This window comes from Petaurus breviceps, unplaced genomic scaffold, assembly GCF_028583685.1.
Source record: "Petaurus breviceps papuanus isolate PSGF00001 unplaced genomic scaffold, PetGlider_PUasm1.0 38, whole genome shotgun sequence".
NCBI classification, from domain to species: Eukaryota; Metazoa; Chordata; class Mammalia; order Diprotodontia; family Petauridae; genus Petaurus; species Petaurus breviceps.
In genome coordinates this window covers 13,050,122-13,076,196 of record NW_027186304.1, presented here as the reverse complement: position 1 = coordinate 13,076,196, position 26,075 = coordinate 13,050,122, and the positions used below count along the sequence as shown (strand labels likewise).

At 33.6% G+C, this 26,075-nt stretch overlaps 1 protein-coding gene across 3 annotated transcripts in view; it reads right to left on the bottom strand.

The window, feature by feature from the left end:
• The window catches only part of CDH19 (cadherin 19), a 156,437-nt gene that overhangs the window by 79,773 nt on the left and 50,589 nt on the right, over positions 1-26,075 (bottom strand). For 2 of the 3 annotated variants that reach the window (XM_069099582.1, XM_069099584.1), the window contains exons 2-3: positions 10,952-11,285; positions 6,502-6,796 (exon numbers count right to left, since the gene is read on the bottom strand). In XM_069099582.1, coding sequence (XP_068955683.1) covers positions 6,502-6,796; positions 10,952-11,146 — 490 coding nt within the window. In that variant the 5' untranslated portion in view covers positions 11,147-11,285. Of the gene's footprint in view, positions 1-6,501; positions 6,797-10,951; positions 11,286-19,486; positions 19,543-26,075 lie in introns of all 3 variants that reach the window. The other variant, XM_069099583.1, reaches the window with a different exon arrangement.

The window sequence follows — 26,075 nt, the reverse complement described above, 5'->3', positions numbered from 1 at the left end:
GAACATGGGTAAGAATTTTATATGATTTTTATTGGATCTAGACTTCAACAGAAAAAAATAAACAAGATTCTATGTTTTCTTCCAGTTCTAAATTATTATTCTATGAAATCACAAAATGTTAGCAGCTGTAGAGTCTCTTTAAACTTTGGGTCAGTTTTATTATTTCTCACTGATTGTTAGTGCCCCCATAAAATTTGCTCAGACCCAAAAAGAATAGGAAAATTTACACTCAAATAAAAGATAAACCTGTCTGAGATTGGTAGCCTGGAATCCCTGCAACTGGGAGACTGAGCCCTGCTTGAGCTCAGGCTTTCTGAGTTGCAATAAGTTAAAAACAAATGGGTGTCCTGACACCAATATGGTAAGCCTTTGGAACAAGGGGCCATTGGACTGCCTAAGGAGAGATCAAGCATCCCAGGTCAGAGATGGAGTAGAATAAAGCCTACATGTTGACCAGTATTGGGATTAAGCTCAGAATGAACTATCCACTTTCAGCTTAGGTGAAAATACAGTCTCAAAAATAAAGATAAAAAGCAAGCATGAAAGTCTAAATGTTATAAAATTAAGGAATTGTCAGGAGACTTGGTTCACATCTTGTTTCCAATATTTAACAACTTTGTGTCTTGGAAAAAAAATCACTTAATTAGCTTGTTTATAACTTTCCACAATGCAAGATGGGTATAATAATACTTGAGCAAACACAAGCTGGTTGTTATAAATAAAGCACTTTGTAAATCTTATAATAATATATAAATTTTAATTAATTTCTACTATAGATTTAACTCAGGACTTTAAGTAAAAGAATTTAGACATATTAGAGCTAAAATATATCATAGGATTTTAATCATCATCTTATCTTTATTTAGTTTTAGTTGTTTCCTCTTATCCTTATTTCAAATTCTAATTTTCACCTAAGTCATAACACAAGCTATGTAGATCAACCCTTCTGACTTTCTCTTTGTGTGTGTCTGTGTGTGTTTTAAAAGGTGTTACTGAGAACTCCACAATTAGAAGCAAACAATTTCTACTGTAACAAGGGGCAATTTAAGACAGAGGGCTAAAAAGAAATAAACAGTTATCAAGTAAAGAAAAATATTCAACAGGACTTTGATAGGGTTTCATATTGGGGAAATATCTGCTAATACTTGCTATATTGAACTAGAGAGATAGCAGGATTAGTCTGCAGAACATGATTTCACCTGTGGTGGAAAGTCAGTTACACACAACTTAGAAAATTGGCAACAATCCCATGAAGCTGTCAACAAGACTATTTTGCAAAAGAAATTTTTCAACAGGTTCATTTTATTATTTAAGTTGTGGGGATTTTTTTTTATCTATTTCATCAGCAATAAGGCTATATCCTTCTTGAGCTAAAGTTTACAAGAGTTACTTTGGCATATTGTATGAAACAATCACATCCTTTTTTCATACTTTGGTCATTTCAGAATCATTATATAATGTTAAGATCATATTTTTCCACATTAACATGTAATACAATGTAATTTCTATAGTAATCTAAATGTTTAGTATATAAACCGAAAGTCACAAGGGGCTTAGAAAATATAGCATTTCACAGAATTCATAGGTCATTCTTTAAAGAAATTAAACCTTTAGCAAGAATTAAATTTCTTATATAAGCTATGTGTAATACTATCTACATTATAATATTACATATAGCAAAATTATTATTACAATTTATTTATTATATTATTTATATATTATATTACACATAATATATTATTAATTATTATATTATTTATATTATAAATATTATGTACATCATAATACTATCTACAATATAGTAATCTATATTAAAGTTGTCTATAGAGTCAAGTTATTATTTATACTAATAGCTACTATTATAGGTAATCCAAGAGTCATTTATATTTTTCATTGGAACAAATTTTTAATCTTATATTTATATATATAGATGTGTCCTATATTCCACTTCAGTTCTATAAATGCTTATTAAGCACCTGCCATGTATAGAAACCTATGACAGATGATGAAGTAGGGTACAAATATTACTCCTTAACCTCATGCAGTTTGCAGTTTAGTAGGGGGTTATGACACATAAGATAATCTGTTATGCAAACCTCTAAATGTGGTACCATTTAAGTCTGCTTGCTTGAAATAATTTAAAGACCAACTCCAAAGGCTATACATCTCTAACTTTTCAAAAATTTCAAAGAGAAATTCAATTCTAATTAGTTCAACAAATTCCTTTAGTTATAAATTTCAACCTAAACATTAGTGCCTTCTTTTCTCTCTCCAAACCTTGCACACCCCATTAAAAATAAATTTCTTTATACTATCTCCAGACCTCCTGTCTCCTTATTTAGCATAATGCTTGACATATAATAGGTGCTTCATAAATGCTTGTGACTTGTTGTCTTAATCAATCCTAGTTACCAAAAATTATCACCCTAGGTACAAACCCCTTTCTTACAGTATGTCCAGGTATACTTTCATTCTTATCAAATTCAGGCACACTCACTCCTCCCCAGTTTCACACCAACCTCAATCACCTTCCACCTCATCCTTCAGAAACTCTTCTGTTGTGAGCATATTGTCTTTTTCAACTCAGCACTCCTGAGCCTCCCACCTTCATTAATTCTTATATTCTTCCCATTCCTATCAGTTCACTTTTAAACTTATCCAAAAGGTTCATTTATTCTCCTATCCCCCTTGACTCTTTGGACATAGACCACCCATTCCTTACCCTTCTTTTTGGAGTCTATAGTAGCCTCCAAAAACACACACACAGACACACACACACACACACACACACACACCCTTGATGTACTGAATACCTAGATAATAGTCCTCTCCTCCGTCCTATCTCATTTCCTCTTATTTGATGATACTTCTAACTCCCCATCTTTTCCACTATATTATCATGTAAACATGAGGGGAACCCAGTAATCTATGCTAGTGCTTAATTTTGACATCCAAGCATTCTTTAATTACCACACACTAAACTAGCCATATGAATGCCATACTTTTGCTATAACTGAGAATTATAAAACCCAGAATTCAAAAATGCATCATTTATTTTGTTGCTATAGTTATTTTTTATTTTACTCTAAGTGGTAAGAAGAAAAGATATCTTTTCTTAGAACAAGTTTATGAATAAATTATGAGGAAAGGTAATTTTTATGAAGAGTTTTAGTCCCACTACACTTTAATTAGTTCTCTACACCCACTTATAGTCTGAATGAGCTTCATTCAGGAAGCACTTGCTGTGAATAAGGAGCCACTTAAAGATAGTCTAGAGTTAACAGTAGAATAGTGTTTTGACCCAACTCTGTACTTCTGACTCTGGAAAAGTTAAACAAAACATTCAGATTGAAGTGTTATCTATTTCTATGTCTGTAAGAACGAAATGCATCATTCTTGATGAAAACAATGTCTAATTGTAGAGGTCGGATACAGCCTCTGCCATTTTTAGAATTGCCTAAAAGTAGGCTTAGTTGCATTTCTCAAATACAGAGAGCAATTGTAATCCCTCGAATGAATTTATGTTTTAAATGTAATTACTTTTCACCCTAGAAACATAAAATGAAAAAGCTAGAAATATTTTTTTCCACTTCTCATTCTGGATTTGAAAAGTACTCTTCACTTATTTTTGTGGGGTTTTTTATTCTTCCCCCTTCTCCAACTGAGAAATAAGTCAGTCTTATTACCCTTTCCCCAATCTCGTAAATTCTGACACTCTGCTTCTCACAAACTTGATGCAGAGGTTAACTCAATTTGGCCAAGAGAAATAGCTCACTAAGACAGTAGAATCTGTAGGGATTTACCTGAAAAACTAACATATAACCAGTTTGGACAAACAAAAAAAAAAGATTTTATCCCAAACTCAAGTGATTTTTGCTCTGGGTATTCAAATCTTCATCATGATTATTGCACCAAAGTACCAAATTGGGTCAAATTAGAGGATATAGAAGAAAATAAAATTTAATCTGCTACATTTTGCCATGATCACAAATACTGGAAACCTAATAGAAATTTCTATTTTGTGCTGCCTTTAAAAAGCATATTAAATTTATTTTTTTTTATTTATAGTACCTACATTGATCATGTAAATATGAAAACTTAAAATTAAAATTAGGATTTTTTTTACTTTAAGTATTTTTAATTGATTTGTGTCATATGCAAGAAAAATGTATTTTTGTTTCTCTTTAAATAGAAGGATGTGGAGCAACATATATTTCATGTACTTTTCAGATTGAAAAGTATTTGTGAGTATTAATGAATGAAGTAATGTGTATTTCCTGAGGTTTTTACATATGTATTTTCATAAGTGCTTTTTAAACTGCTTTTTTTCTAAATTCTATAAATGCTTCTTTCTAAATATAATATTATTCAAAGATGACTTATTACTTCATCATATATTTTTGGTAATTGATTGGGAGGTGAAAAAAAAAGTTCTCTAGGTTCTTTTTCACAGGGGTCATATAAAGTTACCTTCTTAGGAAATTACAATAGCTAGTAATGGTAGAAATCAATCTCAATAAAATCCATATCAACTAATAGTTGTTTATAATTATAGGAAATATTTTACATTGGTGTTGGTTATTGATAGGTTATTGTTTAATACAGTGCTCTAGAAGTGGATTTTCTACTTATCTATATCAACTGGGTTAAGTTAATCATCCTCTCTATGGTTTCTTCATCTATAAAATGATGGAACACTCAGACTCTATGTTTATTTTCATATGATCCACTTCATAGCATACTTTTGGAATATCCCTTAATAGACACACAAAAAAATGAAATTCTAGCCCTGAACTGCAGAATAAATCCACTGGGACTCAGTTTAAGGTCTTAGAAGGCAGGCCTATCTGATTCAGAGTTGCCCTAGCTTAACTATGTGACTAATGTCTTCCCTGTCACAAACAATCACCCATTACAGCAAATGAGTATGCTTCAATGAGTATTGCAAAGTGTTTGAATATCTAACAAATCTTTTATTTTGGTTGTGATTGGTATAGTCATTTTACAGTAATTATAATTATAATTATTACTAATCAACACGCACAAACAATTATTAAAGAACTTATCTTTTTTTTTCTTTGCCTTTTGGAGGGCAATTGGGGTTAAGTAACTTGACCAAGGTTTGTGTGTGAGTGTGTGTGTGTGTGTGGGTGGGTGTGTGGGTGTGGGTGTTAAGTGTCTAAGGCAGGAACCAAACCCAGGTCCTCCAGGCTACGGGCCTTCGCTTTACTCACTGCACCACCTAGCTGCCCCCTAGAATTTATCATTTAAAAAAATATCCTTTCCATCCTACACATGTAGGGAATATTTCTTTAGGAAATTTTGACTGAAAAAAAATAAGTTCCTGCTCTCAGGGACCTCACTGTCCAATGGGGGATATAACATGCAAATAGCTTTGTACTAATGAGACAGTATAAATTGGAGATTATTAACAAAGGAAAGGCATCAGCATTGAGGGACTCAAGAAAGGCTAATTGTAGAATATGGGATTATAGCTTGGACATGAAAAGGGGGGAAAGAATCTGGGAAATTAATAAAAATGGGGAGAGGGAATTTTAGACATGAGGAATAGAAAGTGAAAATGCAAGGAGTTGGGAAATGTTTCTTTTTGGAGAAATCACGAGTCACATGGCTAAAGTTGGATACTAAGGTTTAAGAAGACTTGAAAAGTAGAAGAGGGCCATGTTTGATTAAGAGATTTACTTAGCTATTAATTGACTAATGCTGGACTCAAACTTAACTTTTCCTGAATCCAGTTAAAATTATGTCACTTCATTGCTCAAAATATTTTATTGGTTCCTCATGATCAAGCAAATAAAACTCAAACTCCTTGACTTAATATTCAAGGCTTTTAGCCATCTGGTCTAAACCTTTCTGCAGGATTAGCAATCTTTTGTTATTTATTCTATGCTTGAGAATGAAATTCAACTTATTACCTTTCACAGAATGCATTATAAGCTTTCCTAATTCTTCCTCACCTTTATATTCCTTTTTCCTTATTACTCTCAACCCCCTTAAAACTATTAAAATCATACTTAATTTCCAAACATCAAGTCAAATGCCATGTCCTTTATTAAGGCTTCTTCCTTCCCCATGAACACCATGCCCACTCAATAAGACAATCATATATCTAATCTGATCACATTTTACTTATGTTTAATTATGTACAACTCATGTTGTAATTTGTCTTACTTTTGTACGTGTCTTGTACTAGATTAAAAACTCTGAGAAAAGAGAATTTGTTTTCATTGTATTTATATGGCTCCTAGCAACAAGAACAATACATAGTACACAATACGCACTCAATAAATGTGTGGTAAATGAAGAACCAAAATCATACTTTTAGATCCTTAACAATTCATAAATATTTTGCTTTGATGAAAATTTTAATGAAATTTCTTTATAAAAGGTTCAGGATTCTCGAAAAAAATTCTGTTTTTGATAAACCTAGAAAAATTGAAAAAATGTATTTATTATCATTAGATGTCTGATATACAGTACCTTCTGGAGACATCTCTGGTATGCTGGTCTCATAAGGTTCATCTAGGAATTGTGGCTTATTGTCATTAATATCCAGAACTTTGATGACAAATTCAGACTCAGGTTCCACAGGCTTCCCAGTGTAAACATTTATTACCTGAGCTCTTAGTTTGTAGTAGGCTTTCTCCTCTCTATCAAGCTTTTTTATGGCTGTTATATCACCTGTTTTGTTGTTAATGGTAAAAATACTCCCAGCTCCTTCTCCAGACAACAAGTACACCAAAGACTCATCCCCTTCATCCAGATTAGATCTCAGCTGTGAGGGGCAAAAGATAATATTTTAGTGTATATTTAAGCCTAAATGGAGGAGGAAGTGATGCAAGAATGTTTCTATGTCTCTCTCAAACTGAATACTCTATCCACTGGTGACTATGATTATATCTTAATTAGTAATGTTATACATTGCTATTATAAGAAAATTTCATCAATAATGGCCAATCTTTTCATGACATTTTTTTCTGAATGCATCTTGTCTGGCCCTTAGATGAAAGTTTGCCACAAGGAACATATTTTAAAAATATTTTCACCCTAAAATGTACACGTGTATACACATGAGAGGAAGTAACACACAGGAGAAAGGTTACATGACATCGAATCAGAGACCCATATTCAAATTGAACACTGTCACTTAACTCTCTTCCTTACATGTGAAATGCAGGTAATAATACATGTAATACATGCATGATAAGAATGTTGTGTAGATCAAATAAGATAAGGTACATAAATCATTTTGTACCATATAAAATTATAAACTATTAAAAATATTATATGACAAAGGGTTCCTTTTTTATTAGGTAGGAATGAATTACTCAGGGAAAAAAAAGACATGCAGAAGCAAGATCAGACAGTTGTGACACTGAAACAAACAAAGCAAGAAAGCATTTATCTATTAATGACACATCTTAAAGATTATCCTACCCCTCTTTGGAATGTTGATTTATGGGAGCCCGACTGCTTCAGTTTTGCTTTTCCCTTGATTGCTAACCTGTACCTATAACGAATTATGCAACTTCAAGGCTTATTAAACTTTGCCTTCAAGATCAGTAAAGTTTATATGTAGGAAAGTATCATTCTAGAATAATCTGCAAAAACTCTTCTGTGCCTGGGAAAACATTAGGAAACCAGAAGACTCACTAGAAAATTTGGGAAAGCAGTGTCAGACATATAATATAGGCAGATATGGCAGATATGTATGGAGGGAACGAGGATGACTGAGATTTAGGATTCAAATCCTGCCTGACACAAGTGTTTTCTCAGAAAATCACAAAAATCAAACTTAGCTTCCTCATCAATAGAATAGGGATAACCACAGCACCTACCTCATAGTGTGGTTAGGAGGATAAATTAAGGTAGTATAGAGAAAACGCTTTGCAAAATTTAACACGTACATATTATTTAAAATGCTTACTTAATTTCATGGAATGAAACAGTTAAAAGTTCCATAAGGATATGAGTATTTTTTTCACTGATTTTTTTTTCTGACTAAGAGAGGTGGACCATTTTTCCCAATTGATTTCTCTCTACTGTTCTAGTTTTTCCTCCTGTAAATTTTCTTCCCCACTATATCCACAATTGTTATCATTTGAAAGATCAATCTATATCATTCATAATAATGAGGGTATTTAATAATGAGATTTGTCAATTTGGGGCATTTATGCTATTTTTACTAATATGGTAAGGGTATAATGAAAGCTCAAACTTTATTAATTAAATATAATTTTCAAATTTTCAATTTAAATAATTTCAATTCAGTTTCAATTCAATTCAACTTTTCGATTTTCAATTATATTATTTCAATTCAAACAATTTCAATTCATTTATATATATTTTCAATCATAAGAAAATGATCCCTACAGTTTGGTTTTACATGAATGATTTTACTTAATCATCTTATGTTAATGTGCTCTTCCTTGTACCTGAGAGACTTTGATGAATTATAAGGTGAACAGGATAATAAAAGTACCAAAGAAGCCATTACCTTCCTTAGAAAGCTCCCAATTTACCACCTATTATCTTGCAATAGTTACTAAAAGAACTCATGTCATCTGGGGAAAAGTCTTGATATAATCAACTTCAATAATCTACTTCATTTTGAAGCAGTGCTGATCTAAGACCTTGGGGAATTTCTATCAACTAGTGAAAATGTGACAAATAAGGAGAGCACTCAACTTACTATTTATTATATAGATAGATTCTTTGTACTTTTATACCAGAGCCTGGGTCTGTATGGAACACAGCCAGAATGACGAGGAAAAATGAAGTGAACACATTCTATCAAGATGATCAAGGTACATACCACATGGCATTTCAGTATAGTCATTCTAGCTATAGATTTTTAAAATTTGGTTAAATATTACAGAGGGAATTGAGATAATTAAAAATGTGTAATTAGTAGAGAAAGGCTTCTTATGAGTCTTTTGCACTATGACTTAGGCACCATTAATTAGGTAATTTTCTAAAGAAACATGTTCTAGGGGGTGGCTAGGTGGCACAGTGAATAGAGCACTGGCCCTGGATTCAGGAGGATCTGTGTTCAAGTTCGGCCTCAGACACTTCATACACACACACACACACACACACACAATAACTAGCCATGTGACCTTGGGCAAGTCGCTTAACCCCAATTGCCCACCAAAAAACAAACAAAAAAAAAGGAAACATGTTCTAGAGAAAATAAATACCTTATCTGAAAAGCTAAAGAAAGCTTTTATCAAAGAAGATATCATGCCTCAACTAGGAAATGAAATGAATAAGTAAATTGAGTTTCAATCACAGATACCTTAGTGTTATGGAAGTCTGTTCTATACAGAGCTAAAATTTTAGAAAACAGAAATATAAAATGAATTTTATATAATATTTCAACTTCTGGCACAAATCCTTTTTTTATCAAATAGATCAAAAAAGGAATGTGTCCTATATTGAATGAAGCAATGACATTCTTCCTTTTAATAAGTTTTCAGTTATCACAGGTGCTCTTGCTCTGCTTTAAATCAGTTAACTGAAACTCCATTGCATGTTATTAAAGTCCGAATTGGATGTTGATGGAAAAATCTTCTGTAAGCTAGACCATTTTCTAAAAGATTGTCTGGAGTTTGGAGAATAAGCAGAAGCCATTGCAACCTGAAGTAAAGCAAAATGTGGTTTATGTGGTGCATGTGCATCCTAAAACAGGTCTAGTTAATGAGCAAGACAGCCTGTCTTTGGGCTCATGTTGATATATTTCCCTACAGTGGATTTTTTATTCAAAGTCACCAGATGACGTTAACCCCTCACTTTGTTTGGTGACAGGAGAACATATGTTCCTTTATAAAATGTTGATTGAGAACATGGCTAAAGACAGACATAGTTAACTATCAAGAATTAACTCTAAGCCTCAATTACATCTCCCATTCCTGGAGTGATGTTGGTTTATGATAATTGTAGTGTTTTTTAAAACAGCTATATACTGCTCTAGTAATCTCTTTTTTTTTTTCAAGTGGTAAGGAAGCAACCAATAGCAAGATGTGAATTATGCTTCAAAAATTTTTCTTGGGGATTCTAAGGCTCCATAAACAACCACCCTTTATGTGCTTAAATTTATGCATGTAAGCCACATATGTGTGTGTGTGTGTGTGTGTGTACATTCCTATTGAAAGGAGACACCATTAGAGTACAGGAAGTATTGTGAAGTCCTGTGAAAAGGGAGTTAATGAATTTTGAACACTTCACCCTTTGGGCCCAATTAAATTTTAGTGCTAGTTAATTAGCGGTTAAACTTATTTCAGTTCATTCATCTAGAAAATGCCTTACCGAAAAGGGCAAGAGATCTATAGGCTGCAATTACTTCTATTTTAAAAGAAGTTAAGTAATAACAATATAATAATATAGACAAGGAGATATTTTTGTTGCATTAATGAACTTTTATCAAAAACATTCTAAAAATGGGAAGGAGGGAAAATAAATCTTCTTTGTATTAGCTACATTCGCGTAATGAATCTTGCAGCTTCCTGTAGATTCTTAGCTGTAAAAGGATGTCAGTATTCATCTGTTCAGTAAAAATTAATGATGGGTAAATGAAGTGCTACTTGATGTAATAGAAAAATACTGCTTGTAAACTGTATTGTGCTTAGTGTGGTTGCTTTGAACTGCCAAAGTTAGTACCATCAAATTGGCAGATGTTGATGAACGAGGACAGCATCGTTATTGGAAAACTGAAAAGGAATTTCAAGGCCACTTTAAAAAAAATGGATGGAAAATGGGCTGCTTATGCTCCTGGAATTATGAACTCTGGTGGCTTTTTATTCTTTTTAGCAATTCACTGTATGCCATTTCAGTGATACTAGTCATTAGCATAACTTCTCCGACTTATGCATTCATTTTTGGTGAAAAGTTCACCCATTATAGCAGTTCTGAAGCTATATAAGAAACATACCTGGCCAACATGTTGCTCAGTTACTGTCAGCTCCTCTTGCACAAAAAAAGAACGCCACACCCAGCTACGCTTCGCTCTCCAATGAGATCGTGGTGGCCGATTCATCTCATGCATTTTAGAGTTGGTCATATCTGTGTGACAGGGACATAGTTGAGACAGTCCCAAGAGAAATTGTAGTGATACATAGCAATTCATGCTGAAGTGTTTTTTCAGTAGAGGTACTCCTCTGAGAAGTCAGTGGGCACAAGTAAAGTAGTACTTTCTTTCCTTCTGCAAATACCTATTCCATGTGCTTGTAAAATATATTTTTCACTAGTAAATATATTTCATATTCCTAAAAAACAGAAAATAAGAAATAATTATTTTGGAATGTCATAAAAGTAATATACCTTTCATACACATACACAAACACTTTCTTATGAAATATAATTCTCTCACTGAATTTCCTTTTGCAGCCTTTGAAATATGTGTCAGAAGGGAAAATTTGTTCAATTAATTCATCCTCTGAATTAAACTGGATAATTGTATTGGGCAGACAAGTCATAATTTGATTGAAATAATTATTCTTTTCTGCCTAGACAGTGCTCATTTTAAGTGGTGGTCATAGAAATGCCTCAAGATTGAAAAGTAACATTATAAGAGTATTTTTGACAGGCAGCTGACACTGAAGCTTGTTTTATACATATTTTAAACCTGCTTGCTCTTTCCCTTCTATCCCAGTAAACCTCAAACAAGCTTGTTAAAAGCAAAACCTGGGAAAGGTAAGCATAAGCTACTCTAATTCCTAGTCAAGAAAGATGAGCTTTCTCATGTGATTTTTGACAAGTTGTATTTTTAATCATACAGACAAAAAAAAGTCAATTTCTCCTAAAAGACTCAGACTTTTTTTGGAGAAATAGTCGATAAATTTATTTTTAATAAAATTATTTATTAACTTGTAATTTACATCATTCATTTCTGAAAGACTTTGAGTTACAAATTTTCTCCCCGTTCTTCCCCTACCCACCACCCCAAAATAGCGATCCCACTGGATATCCCCTCCTCCAATCTGCTCTCTCCCATATCTTCTCCCATAACCCCTCCAACTTTCCAGTAGGGCACAGTGGATCTCTATGCCCCAATGCCTGTATATCTTATTTACTAGTTACATGTAAAATAATATTAATAATAGTATATATATATATATATGTTTGCACATATATATTTAAACATTTGATTTTAAAACTTTGAATTCCAGATTCCTTCCCTTCCTCCTTTGTCACCCACCCTTACTAGAAAGATAAGCAATTCAGTATAGGTTGTACATGTGTAGCTATGCAAAACATTTTCATTGTGGATATAGTGTAAAAGACTGACTATATTTCCCTCCCTCCTATCCCACCTCCCAGTTGTTCTATTCTCTACTTTGATCCTGTCCCTTTTCAAAAGTGTGTGCTTCCAACTTCTCTCCCCCCCAGCCTGCCCTCCTTTCCATCATCCCCTCCTCTGGAACCTGGCTATAATATCCCTAAGAGTTTTCTTTTGGGGATCTTTTTCAAGAGGTGATCAGTGGATTCTTTCTACTTCTATTTTGCTCTCTAGTTCTAAAAACATCAGGGTAATTTTCCTTAAGAATTTCTTGAAGGATGATTTCTAGGTTCTTTTTTTGATCATGGCTTTCAGGTAGTCCAATCATTTTTAAATTATCTCTCCTGGATCTATTTTCCAGGTCAGTGGTTTTCCCAATGAGATATTTCACATTGCCTTCTATTTTTTCATTTGTTTGTATCTGTTTAATAATATTTTGATTTCTCATAAAGTCACTAGCTTCCATTTGCCCCAGTCTAATTCTGAAGGAATTATTCTCTTCAGTGAGCTTTTGAGATTCTTTTTTTCCATTTGGCAAATTTGGCTTTTTAAGGCATTCTTCTCCTCATTGGCTTTTTGAGCCTCATTTGCCATTTGAGTTAGTCTGGGGCTGGGCTCAGCTGCTGGCCACTTCCTGCCAGCCTGCCAGGCTGTCCTCCGTAGAAGGTTAGCTTCTCTGTGTCATTTTGTGGATTCTGTAGCTCCAAAGTTTCTTCAGAGTCACCATTTACATGAATTGGAGGACGTGGAACCTGGAGCCCCCGTGGAACTCCTGTTTCTATTCTGCCATCTTGACTCCGCCCCCAACACTCAGACTTTCAACAACCAATTCAACAATTAATTCAACAATCAACAAATGATGATATAAAATTTTCCTCTTGCATGTGGAAATTTTCCTTCTATGAGAGATCTTGGTACTGATTGCATTTTAAAGAGAAAGAAATCTCAGTCTATTTTAAATTAATTGTAAGGTCTGAATTAGAAGGACAAAGTCATCCTATTGTCTATATCTGGGTGGTGGGCATTAGGAATCCTGCAGCATTATGTAAAAACAATTAACATACATATACATATATGTTTAAATACATATTTGCATAAAGCACTTTGTAACCATAAACATTATATATTTGTAGCTATCAGAAAGAGTATTAGTCAAAAAGTTAATCAAAATTTTAAATAGATCTGATTGGCTTTTGAAACTGCATCTCTTTTGAATGAATTCAATTCATTATTTTTTCCTTTGAGCATAACTAAATGGGTTTATAATTCATACTTTGACCCATATTTACCAAAGTATAACCAAGTTGTAACATCCTTTTTTACTATCGTGTGTATGTCCTTAGGTAGGGCTATAGCTGAAGGAGTGCTATTGAATCTTCACTATGTCTAGCACTAATATGTTGGACCTACTCAAACATGGAATGAGAAATGAAGCTGCTTAATGAGATTAACTGATCTAGGTGGGAAAGAAGTAGGTTACATCTTTTGTTCAAGTTAGCAGTAACCCCAAGTGGTTACTGCTCTTGTCAATCAGTCAGTCACTAAATTAGCCAGTCAGTAAATAAACATTTATTACATACATAATATGTGCAGGCACTCTGCTGAGCACTTGAAGACACAATGGAAAGCAAGTCTTAAAAAATACATATAATCTATAGTTAAAACTGTTACCTTATAATAGAGAATGTTACATTAAATTGTAAGGTGTTTCTGAGCAAAAACTCATACCATGGAGGCAGAGACACACTAAATATTACTATGGAAAGTAAATTGAGTTAATGAGTTGTTCACATTCATTTGTAAAGCATTACTTATAAATTATTATTCTAAAAAGTTTTGTCAGTTGTGATATATTGTAATCATTAACTACCAAAAAATTACAAATCCTCTACTGTGAGCGAACAAGAAACCTTGTGAATTTGAGAGATCATGTGGTTACATCAGACATTCTATGGATGACTAGAGTTGAATGACAGTTGTCTGCATAATCACCCAACCAGTTTCCAGATACCCTAAAAAAAATGAAGGAAGAATAGCCATTTAATTACCCATAATTTCTTAGCAGATAAAAATCCAAGAAAAGAGCCAGGAGCAAAATACATGGCTTCAAATGACAATACATAAAAAGCCAAAATCAAATAAGAGGAATTAAAAGTCCTAATGAAAGGAGGCAAATTTGGTCTTGATATTATTACACAGAGTTGGTAGAATGAGACCCATTACTGTAATATAACTTTAGAATGTCTCATCTTTAAAAATAAAAATAAACAGATTAAGTAAAAGGATGTATAGCATTATATAATAATAGTATAAATTCTTTTGTGAAATCCAGTAATTGGGAGGGAGTGGTGGTAGAGGGTTTTGGATGTGATCAATAGAGAAAGAATCGTGAGTGATTTGGTCATTTGCATGTAATACAGAATTGAAGCAAAGAGACCAGTTAAATATTTATGGTAGCTGTCCAAGTAAGAGGTTATGATGGCCTGAACTAAGATAGTGGCTCTATGAGTGAAGATAAGGGAAAGGAAATAACAAGATTTGTCAATGAAATGGAATTAAGGAGATAAGGTAATTGAGAATGATACAAGTTGTGATATGACTGAGAAGATGCTGGTGACCATAGAAGAGTGGTAGCTTTGGGGCAAGGGTAAAAAAAAAAAAAAGTTTTATTTTAAACAGGTTGGTTTTGAGATATTTACAGAATATTCTGTTTAAATTATATAGTAAGTAGATGATCAGTTTGGAATGGAGGTTGAGAGTGGTGCTATGAATGGTTATATAGATGTGAGATTCATCAGCACAGAGATGATCATCAAAAATCTTTGTGAGGTGATAAAGTCAGCTATAAAGAAAGGGAGAAGAGAATGGCTGAGACTTGAAGTTCACTCACTGTTACATGATAAGACAGACAGAGAGAGAAAGAGGGGGAGAGCAGAAGGAAAGGTGATAAACATACTCAAGTTATGTAGAAATGGTGAAAATTATGAAGACTGAGATTAAGGAATCATATGAAGCAATTAAAGGACCAATGGTGACTGAATAAAGTCGTTTCACTGGGGTGATGAGATCAAACATTTGATAGAGCTTTCTTCCAAAAGCATAGCAATGAAAAACTTCTTTATTTCTCTTAATTCTAATTTTAGCTCTCAAAATGTATGAGAATGGACAAAGGACAATTCTCTTTTGGATCAGCTTCTTAATAACAGGGAGTTAATGGTCAATGGCAAGGAAATTATAGGACCTATGGAAGGAAGTGAAATTTTTTATATATAAAAATAAGCAGATTGGGGAAAGGGGTATTCAGTAGGCTCACTATTTTGGGTTGGGGGGTAGGGGAGAAATTTGTAACTCAAGATCTTGTGGAAATGAATGTTGAAAACAAAATAAATAAATAAGGTATTTAGGGTTCAAATATCTGAGTTTAAAAAAATCAACTTAACACGCACAAGACGGGGAAAGAAAGGTTATAAACAATTTGTTTGAAAAAGATCTAGGGGATTTTGATAGATTGGAAGTATAAATCAGCAGAATGATGCAGAAGTTAAAAACAAACAAACAACAAATATAAAAAACCCACCATAAGTAGCCCTAATTTGATCTTTGTGTTGCATTGCCTTAGTGTAATTGTCAGTAATACAAATTAATAGTCCTTTTGCATTCCTCCATGGTCAGAGAATACCACAACACAGAGTAGTGTGTTCCATCTTAGTGCCACAATTTAAGGACACTGATAATTTGTAGAACGTCCAGAGAAGGGATACCAGAATAGGAAAGAATTCTGAATTCATGTCATAGGATGTTTAATAAAACTGTGCATTTTTAACCTGGGAAACAAATACTCAGATTGGAGGGTGGGGATGGGAGTAGCTATCTTCACGTGTTTGCAGAGGTATCACGTGGAGGAAAGATTTAGTATTATTCAGTTGTTTCAGTCAGGTCTAATTCTTTGTGCCCCATTTTTGGGGGTGGCAAGATACCGAAATGGTTTGTTACTTCCTTCTCCAGCTTACTTTACAGATGAGGATCTGAGACAAACAGGGTTAAGGGACTTTCTTAGAGTCACACAGCTGGTGTGTAAAACCAGATTTGAGCTAAGGACTATAAGTCTTCCTGACTCCAGGGTCAGCAGTCTATCAACTGTGCCACCTAGCTGCTATCAAGATATTATTAGGAGACACCCTGTTTTCCAGAGCTAAGGTCCAGCAAGCAAGCTGTGCCCTGAGTTTGACATAACAACACTCCATCATGCTTACCCTCTGGATGAACTCAGTCACAGAACAATTCCAGAATTGTTTCACACAAGCAACAGGTGTTCTCTGAGCTCAGGCAAGTACCTATGTTCCAGTCATGAAGGCTTGCTATGAATCAACTTTGTCTCATTGTTGCTGTCACCCCGCATTGCTAGGGCTACAGGTCATTGAAGAGCCATTGGTATATTTATTGAGATTTGCACCCACTAAAGCATGTCCCCTACTAGAGGGAGGTTGGGCACATATGTCTAGTTTCCCTTCTCCAGTGCAATAAAGAAAGCTTTCTATTTAAGACTACTATTAGCTCTTTGATTTTATTTTGTTATTTCAGTGTTAACTGTGGTTGTGATAACCTATGTGAATTCTGGCATTTTTAGAGTTAATAGTTGCATAACCCATGTGACTCTTTGGTCTTTTATGACCAGGTTGATATTGCCCACCGCTAGAAGTATGAGACCTGTTCTATATGGCCACAGAGAAAGACAACTGAATTGGTGGGTTGAAATTCTACAGAAGGATTTATTATTGATTTCAGGGTAAAAAAAAGCTTCTTAATAGTCAAAACTACACAAAAGTGTAATGAGATACCTTGAAAGGTTGTGGGTCCCTCTTCAACTTACATTTTCAAGTAGAGAATGGATGTTGATTATCAGGTATGTTATAACAGGGACTCTTTCTAGGTATAGATTGAACTAGATGTTTACTAAGGCCACTAGAAACTTTTATTTTCTGTGATTCAGTGAAGGACAAATGAACTTGAACAGTTGCAGTGGTAATGGAAAGGGAGAGGAAATTTCCAAAGCAAGAATCAATAGATTGTCTTGGAAATTAATTTTTAAAAAATGTGAAGATATCTCTAAAATCATAACTAGTGGCAGACAAATGTCAGATATTTTCTCCAGAGAAGATTTCATATCTGTCTGTGTTACTTAAGCATGATTATAAAAGAGAAATAATTACTATGGCAATAAAATAAATAGTTTTGTTAATAACACTAGCTCTTCATGTTAAACTTAGCACATTTTTTTCATGATTGATTTGACCAGTTCCAATGACACAAAATGCTGATCACAGAGAGGAGACAAGAAGAAATTAAGTTGTAACTTGCACAACAGCACACAACTAAGATGTGTTTATGAGGCATAATTGGAATTCAGTTGTTCCTGACTCCAAGTCCATCACTCTATGCACTGTGGTGAAGCTGGGTAGTTGTAATAGGCAAGAAAGATATTTGTCCTGTTTGTCTGCAGAGGACAGACCAAGGAGATGTGAATGACATTGCAGTCATAGGTCAAGTGAGTCCAATCTGCTGAGATGACTTTTTTGAGAACCAGAATGAAGTTCTGCAAAGTCAGAGTTTCCTAGATTCTCTGTAATTTGTTGAACTTCATTACTGATAGTAAATGATGTTCTAAGATGATTTCTGGAATATTGGCTTCCACTTCTGTATCTCTCCTTTAGCATTTGAGGTGAGGGTTAAGAGAAGTCCATATGTCAGTCTATATAGAATAGCAAATTTATTCTGATTCAGGATGCTACAAACAAAAGCTTGTGCTTTAGGATACTCATTTAGGATATTGGGATTGTCTGACTGAAATATGCTACTGGGTGCATATTAAAAATACACACACAATATTGTGCTATTAGCATATATATATATGTATATATATAATTAAGTTTTCAAATACAGTAAATTTTCCATGTCAGGAAATTAATACACATTTATTAAATACATATTATATTCCATATATGTTAAGCACTGAAGAAAAAAATGTAAGGGCAAGATTGTTCTTGCTCTTGAGATCATTGTCTAATGGGAGAGACAACATAAAAAAAACTATGAACAAACAATACATATGAAAGATAAATAGAGAATAATCAACATTATATATATAAGATGGAAGGTACTTACTTTAGTATATAATGAATTTTGAAAATATGCAAAACTATACAGACACATATAATATATGTGCGTAATAAATATATGAGTGATATTTTTGAAAAGGTTAATGAAATCATTTTATTTGACCAATAATTGGAAACATATTATCATACATATATGATATAAGGTAACACGTAATAAAACAACACAAGGCAACAAATATGTCATGGCATAGCATGGTATGATGAGATATGACATGGCATCCTATACACTATACTATATTATTTCATAATATCCTGTCATTGCTTAAACTGAAGAGTAAGAAATCAGACGTAATCCAAGTACTTCCAGATATATATTCTGGATGAACATTTTTTGTGTCCACTTCTTTCAGCCTGTCTCAAGCATGATACAATGTTGAGAACAAGAACTGATTTTTTTTTTGTTTTGGGGGAAGGGTGGTGTTGGGCATCACTAGCACTTAGTACAATGCCTGGTACAGAAAAGATGCTTAATAAAATCTGACTTACTGAAAATTTAATCAGTTTAATTTCAAATATGCTGGTTTACTTAATAAAGGTAGACACACACACGCACACATATGTATATATGTATATGATGGATTCAACAGCTCCAATTCAGTTATAGATTTCTTAGGGAAAAACATTCAGTTAAAAATTACAGGCTATTTACACAATTCATTTTTCACATTCATCATGCCATATTTTCTTTTGCTTTATGCTAGTAGTGCCCCTTTTTCATAGTAAAAATTTTCCCAAAAGATCAATCAACATGTATATTTTTCTTTTAAAAATTAATTTGGGAGGGGCAGGTAGCACAGCAAGTAAGAGCACCGGCTCCAGTGTTGGGACTTAGATACTCAGCACCACACCCAGAAATAACTGGCCATGTAACCTTGAGCAAGTTACTTAACTCCAATGCTTAATACGACAACATCAAATTTTATGGTATAAAACAAATTAGAATAGAACCAACACTGGTTACAAAATATAATCTGTTCTTTTAAAGTTTTAGGAAAGGATGACAATTACTCACCTTGGAATTCTGTGTCCAACAGAAATATATTAAGCATATGGTCTTATCTCATGGCACTGTTTTGAGGATAGATGAAAGGAAAGTATTTTCCAGACTTTGAAGCACTATTTATATCACATCAGTTCCTACTTACTTATTTCATGCATTAGACAGAGTTCTAGATATGGAGCCAAAAGAATTAGAAGGAGCACAAACATCACACTACTTAAACTCTCTGAGACAGCTTCCTCATCTCTAATATAAAGCACTAAATGACCTTTAAAACTTATTCAAAATATTCAAAATATTTTCACCTAGGAATTTTGTCATTTGTATTCTATTCTCTTATACTAACACTGACATTAGTCCACATATAACTATCTGTTTTCGCTATTTTACCCTTATTAACAGTCCTTGTCACTCAGACATTAGCAAGGTTTACAATCATACATTACAAACTTTAGGCATGTGAAAACCATACATCATATACTCCAAATAGGCAGTTTACAAGGTTCTGAAATATTTCATCAACAGTGTAGTCACAATTTTTATTCTTAAAATGTTTCCCGAGATATCCTTGAAATTCTTAAAGTATAAATTTGTTAAATTTTAATAAGCTGTTAACTGAGGAACAAATTGAAGGTATAATTAAAAGGTAATTATAAAAAGCTTAAGATAACATCTAAAGGCCACATATGAGTTTCTCAAATGACTGATGCCTCAAAAACAATGATGGGCACAAAACCTGGAAACAAGTTCTATAAAACTCTAATAACAACACCCTATAAAAGTCCATGGCTACATATGTATGTAAAAGTGTTAACTGTCTCAGTTATTTTTGAAGCACACTTCAATTTAGGGTTGAACATTTTAAAAGCATTCCTAGAGTAGGTCTAATCAAACCTGACAGATTTATTAAGCACCCATTATTCACAAGTCACTAGAATAGGCACTGGGGATACAAAGTCAAAAATTTTCCTTATTCTCAAAGAATTTACATCTATCTGGGCATAGGCAGGAGTAAAATATAGAGAGAAAATACATACATGCTAAATTCCAGGAACAGAGAGATCACTAACAGCTAAAGAAATCAGCAAATACATTTATTTCACAGAGATGACATATGAGCTGAACCTTGAATCAAGTTAAAAGTTCTAAGAGGTAGAGATTTGGAAGGAGTGTATTCCAGGCTTTGAAGACACCTTCTGCAAAAGCCAGGAAGGAGGAGATTCAATGCTCTGTATGGGGATTTCATATTTCAGTTTGATAGAACAGAGACGATCTGAAGTAATACACAATGAAACTCTAAGAATAAGGTAGAGACAAATTACGAAGGAGTTTGCCAAAGTAAGAACATGTTTTCCTTCCAGAGGGAATAAAGGGATATTGGTAGTTCTTGAAGAGTAGTTTGGGCTACTAGATGGATGGCTTCTCATTTTCTTTGACCATGGAGAAAGTTTTCTAACATTGGTTCAAAAATGGAATGGGTTATCTCAGTAACTAAGAAACTCACTTTCACTAGTGGGATTCAAGGACAGTGTTCAAGGTCTAGGTAATCACCTGCCTTTATTTTTCTTCTTTAAAGCAAGAGGTCCACAATTCAGGCAGGGATACAATTAAATGACTCTCAGATCAAATCTGATTCTGAAATTCTGGTTCAAATGTCCAAATAATTTCAACTTATTTTTGTATAAGTTTGCAACAATACTGAATTTTTGCATGTGTGTTTGTGTCCTGTGGGATTAGTTTAATTTCTTTATAATCACATTTGGATGCCAGTCTTAAAAGTTTAACCTCCTTAAATGAAATGGCTAAAGCATTTTGATATAAGAAACACCTGGTATTGATTTTACTTCCAAGGTTCTTTTTCACAGACTTTGTTCCCACAGACATTCCTTTAGTATTCAACTTACATTTGATGGTGCATTTACAATGCTCAAAGTAGCATACTGTGTTATTGGGGGGGGAGTGATTTTTTAAAATAATAACTATAGCAATATGAGTTAAAGAGATTATAAACTACCTATTGAAATCTAAAGGCAGAATGGATTACTTTAGGAATGTTCAAGTAATACATCATGGAGAATAAAGACTTGAAGTTGACCTTTGAATGATGATTATGCTTTTCAAATGGGAAACATAGGGGTAAGACATTCTAGAAGCAGCCAGGAGAGCACTGGACCTAGAGCCAGGAACACTTGAATCCAAGACCTACTTTGGACACTTACTAGTGGGTGACAATGGACAAGTCTTTTAATTTGTTTGCCTACATTTCCTAACTTGCAAAATATCAACAATAATAGCATGTACTATTTCCCAGGGTTGTTATAAGGATAAATTGAGTTATCATTTGTACAGCATTTTGTGAACCTTTATGGGCTATACAAGATGTTGCAATAGCCCAAGGGCCACTTTAAGCTATTAAACTTAATTATTTCTGTACTACCTAGGAAAGATTAAATCATATTCATCACAAGGAAGCAGGTGTAGTATTGGATCTGTTATGACCAGTTTCAAAAAGAATCTTGTTGTCAAATTTTATTATGAGTTAACCATAGATATCTATCCAGAGCTATCCAAGAACTATCCATAATAAATAGTTTTAATAGAGGTTAAAGTTTAAAACTGCCCTAAGTGTTTTGGGACACCTTGTCTTAATGGGGCACCTACCCTAAGTGGAAAGAAGAGCATAAAGAATGGCACGGAGGCAGGAAGTCACAAAACATTTCAGTGAACAGTCCAAATTTATTGGTATATAAAGTATATTCAAGGAAATATTATGAGCTAAGGTTCACAAAGAGGGGAGGGTCATATTGCAGAGAGTCTTAACAAGTATGCCAAGATATTTAGACAATTCTTTAGAGAGTGCAATGGTGTAGAGTTTAGGAGCAAATCCCTATACATGCTTATACTTAAGCAGCAAATGCCCTAGTCAGTATAAGGAGATACAAATGAGATTTAATTATATATATATGGATAACATTTACTTCAGAATATGAAATAATAAAATAATTAGTTTTTGCTTTTTGGTCATTGGGAGATGACCCTGGGCAATATTGGTTAATCATGTATATGGACAAATTGTGAGTTACCGTTTATACTATTTTTAGCTTGGCAAGTTTCAAAAAATTAAAATATAATGAAATGGATTTAATTACAATAGCAACAAACAAAAACAAAAACTAGATAGAAAGAAAGCAATGAAACAAAGAAAGAACAAGGTATGTAATTCTTTTTAAAATGCTGAACAGAATCTAAGTTATTTTTTAATACTGAAATATGCATGAAATAAAGGTTGTTGGGGGTGGCTAAGTGGCACAGTGAATACAGCACTGGCCCTGGAGTCAGGAGGACCTGAGTTCAAATCTAGCCTCAGACTCTTAACACAAAAACTAGGCATGGAACCTTGGGCAAGTCACTTAACCCCAATTGCCCTCCAAATAAAAGGCAAAAAACAAAACAAAGGTTATTTTTTAAAGTCTGCTTGGCTAATCACTTAAAATAAGTCAAATTACATATTACAGACAGTAGTTTGTCCAGAATATAATTGACAATCTGCATTTTTTTTAACTGGACCTTAGCATGTCTAATATTATATTCATATCCTTGTGTGGAATCTGATTTAATCTTTCTTAACATAGTCCAGAAATAATTTCAACTTATTACAATGATGCATCTGTGCCTGTAGGTCCAGCTATAAAGAATACATGTGATTGCCATGAAGTACCATTGCTATGAACAATAACTGGCTAGGGAGTCCTATGAAATAGTTCCAGTTTTCCAAATGGTGACAAGACACAAAGGTAAGTAAATTAGGAATGATTTGATGAATCACTTCTCAGTAAGGTGAAACAGATGTTCTAGTGGATTATAATAATTACAGAGTCATATTTAATAGGATCATAGTTATAGATCTGTAAGGGAACTCAGGAATTATCTAGTCAAACTACCTCAGTTACTGTGACTCAACTGGGATTTGATCTTGAGCCCACTATGATTTTAATTCATAGCTATTTCCACTGTTGCACACTGCCTCTAATCACAGACATAATAGGGGAGAGGAAAAAATTCTGGACAATTCTGCCTGAATTATTTGTAGAATGTTATTATTGTTGTTGTTTTTCATACTCAGAGAGGACCACAATAACATCACAGTGTCAGAGTCAATGTACAGTGTCATTATAATTAAATTGCCAACATGTTACTTTATAGAATTGGGGAAAAAATTCAGCTGGAATGGAAAGGGTAAATTTCTCAAGGGAAATTCCGAAAAAAAAAAAGGAATAAACTCTACTAGAAAGCAGTAATCATAAAACTATTTGGTACTGATCAAAAAATAGAAACTTTGAAACTTTGTTCAGTGAAAAAGATTGGTTAAGCAAGATCCAGAAGAACTTGCCCACAGTATTACTATGTCTGATAAATTCAAGGACATGAACTATATGAAATTAGATTTGGAGTAACACCTTAATATTATTCATGAATAGTATTATATGGTACTTTAAATTCTGCCAAGTTCTTATTATATGTTATCTTATTTGATGCTCAAAACAATCCAATGAGCTAGATGCACTTATTATTCCCATTTTATACATGAAGAAACAGAGACTTTAAATGACTTGTCTTGGGTCGCACAACTAATAAGTGTCTGAGTCAGCATCTGAATCCAGATCTCACTGACTACAAGTCCAGAACTTCATCTACTGTGCTACAATAGATACCATGATCCACTCCCTCCACTCCAAGTGGATAAATGTCCTAAGTATGGAAGGATATTTTGTACACAAATTTAAAATGGAAGAAATTGCATAAAATTGAAAATATTTTTGTACAAGCAACATCAATGCAATTAGAATTAGAAGGAAAACTATTTACTATGGAAAACAATAAAATCTTTCCAGCAAATATCTCACATAAATGTCATATGTATTATATATTCACATACTCATTTAATATAAATACATGCAAGTTACATGTGTGCACATATAAACTATATTATATATGTATTTGTAGCAGATATTTAAGGAAGAGGCAATTGAGAAATGGCTACATAATACATGCGGTCTTCAAAAGAAGTGAAAGTGATCAAACACAATATAAAAGAGTGCCAAACCTGGAGTAGTAAGAGAAATGCAAATTAAAACAAATGTGATATTCACTCATCTTAATGACAAAAATGAAAACAGTTCATAAGATTGTGGTAGTACAGGCACATTAGTACTTTTCTGGTGGAGCTACAAATTGGAACAACTATTCTGGAATACAATTTCTAATTTTTAGAAGCTGCTAAACTATGTATACCTTTTTTGACCCAGTAAAACCTTTACTAGGCACATTCAGCAGATAGGTCAACGTAAGAATATATGTATAAAAACAATATAGCATCACTTAATGTTAAAAAAGTGTTGAAAAGAAAATGGATGTTCAAATAAAATGGCTGAATAAATTGTTATGTGAATGTACCATAAATAGCAACAAAAAAAGATGAACTAAAAAGATGTAGAATTGCAGTGGACAGAGTGCCCGGAGCCAAAAAGCCTCATCATTTTGAATTCAAATATGGCCCCACATACATGCTAGATGTGTGACCCTGGTCAAGTCACTTAACCCTTTTACCTCAGTTTCTTCATCTAAAAAATTAATCAAAGAAGGAAATGGCAAACCACAACACTATTTCTGTCATGAAAACCCCTAATGTTATCACAAATAGTCTAACATGACTGAAATAACTGAACAATAACAGAAAGGCTTGTATGGGTTGATTCAAAGCAAAGTGAGCAGAAGTAGGAGAAAAATACATACAATGACTACAATCATGTAAACAATTTTGAAAGAAGGGAAATTTCATCCATATACAAAGACCAGTTGTGACTTCGGAAGCATATTGCAGCATGTTTCCTATTTCTTGGCATAAAGGTAATTGGTGATTTAGTGACTAGAGGTGCAAATTGACACATGTATTTTCAGATGAGCCAAAAATGTCAATTTATTTTGCCTGAGTCTACTTAAATGTTACAACAGAGAGTTGTGGTGGTTTTTGTTGTTCTTTTCCCCTGAACCTAGAGGGTGTAAGTGGATGGTCAAAGTCATGCAAAAATCATTTGTCCATTTTTCCTTCTCTCTATGGAGCAGAATTCATTGGACTTATGGAAACATAGAGCAAACTTAGCACCATTTGCCTGGTATAGCTATCTAATGAGCTGCCGTTTTGTTAAAAGAAACAAACAAACAGAAAAAACAGTAAATGTGATTTCTGGGCCTGTGGATTTCATATTGGTCCAGTGATAACCCTCCACTATGATATCTTGATGTTGATTTCTCTGTGTTGATTATAACTTCTGTGGTGCAGTTCCTCTTACATAGCTATTGATGTTTTAACATTGCAGCATTTTTCCAAGGCCATTACTATAGCACATTCTTACCCAGAGTCGTCAAAAGTCTAGCACTTCTGGAGACAATTTAATCCTGAGTTAGTACCAAATGCTTCCTTGTATCTCTCATTCTCCAGCTGTTTCTACATCAATTTTAAACAGTTTTCAAGGCCCCACTGAGAGACTGCCTTTTCTCTTTCCATGTTACCCATTTGTAGTCTGCATATTCACATGATATA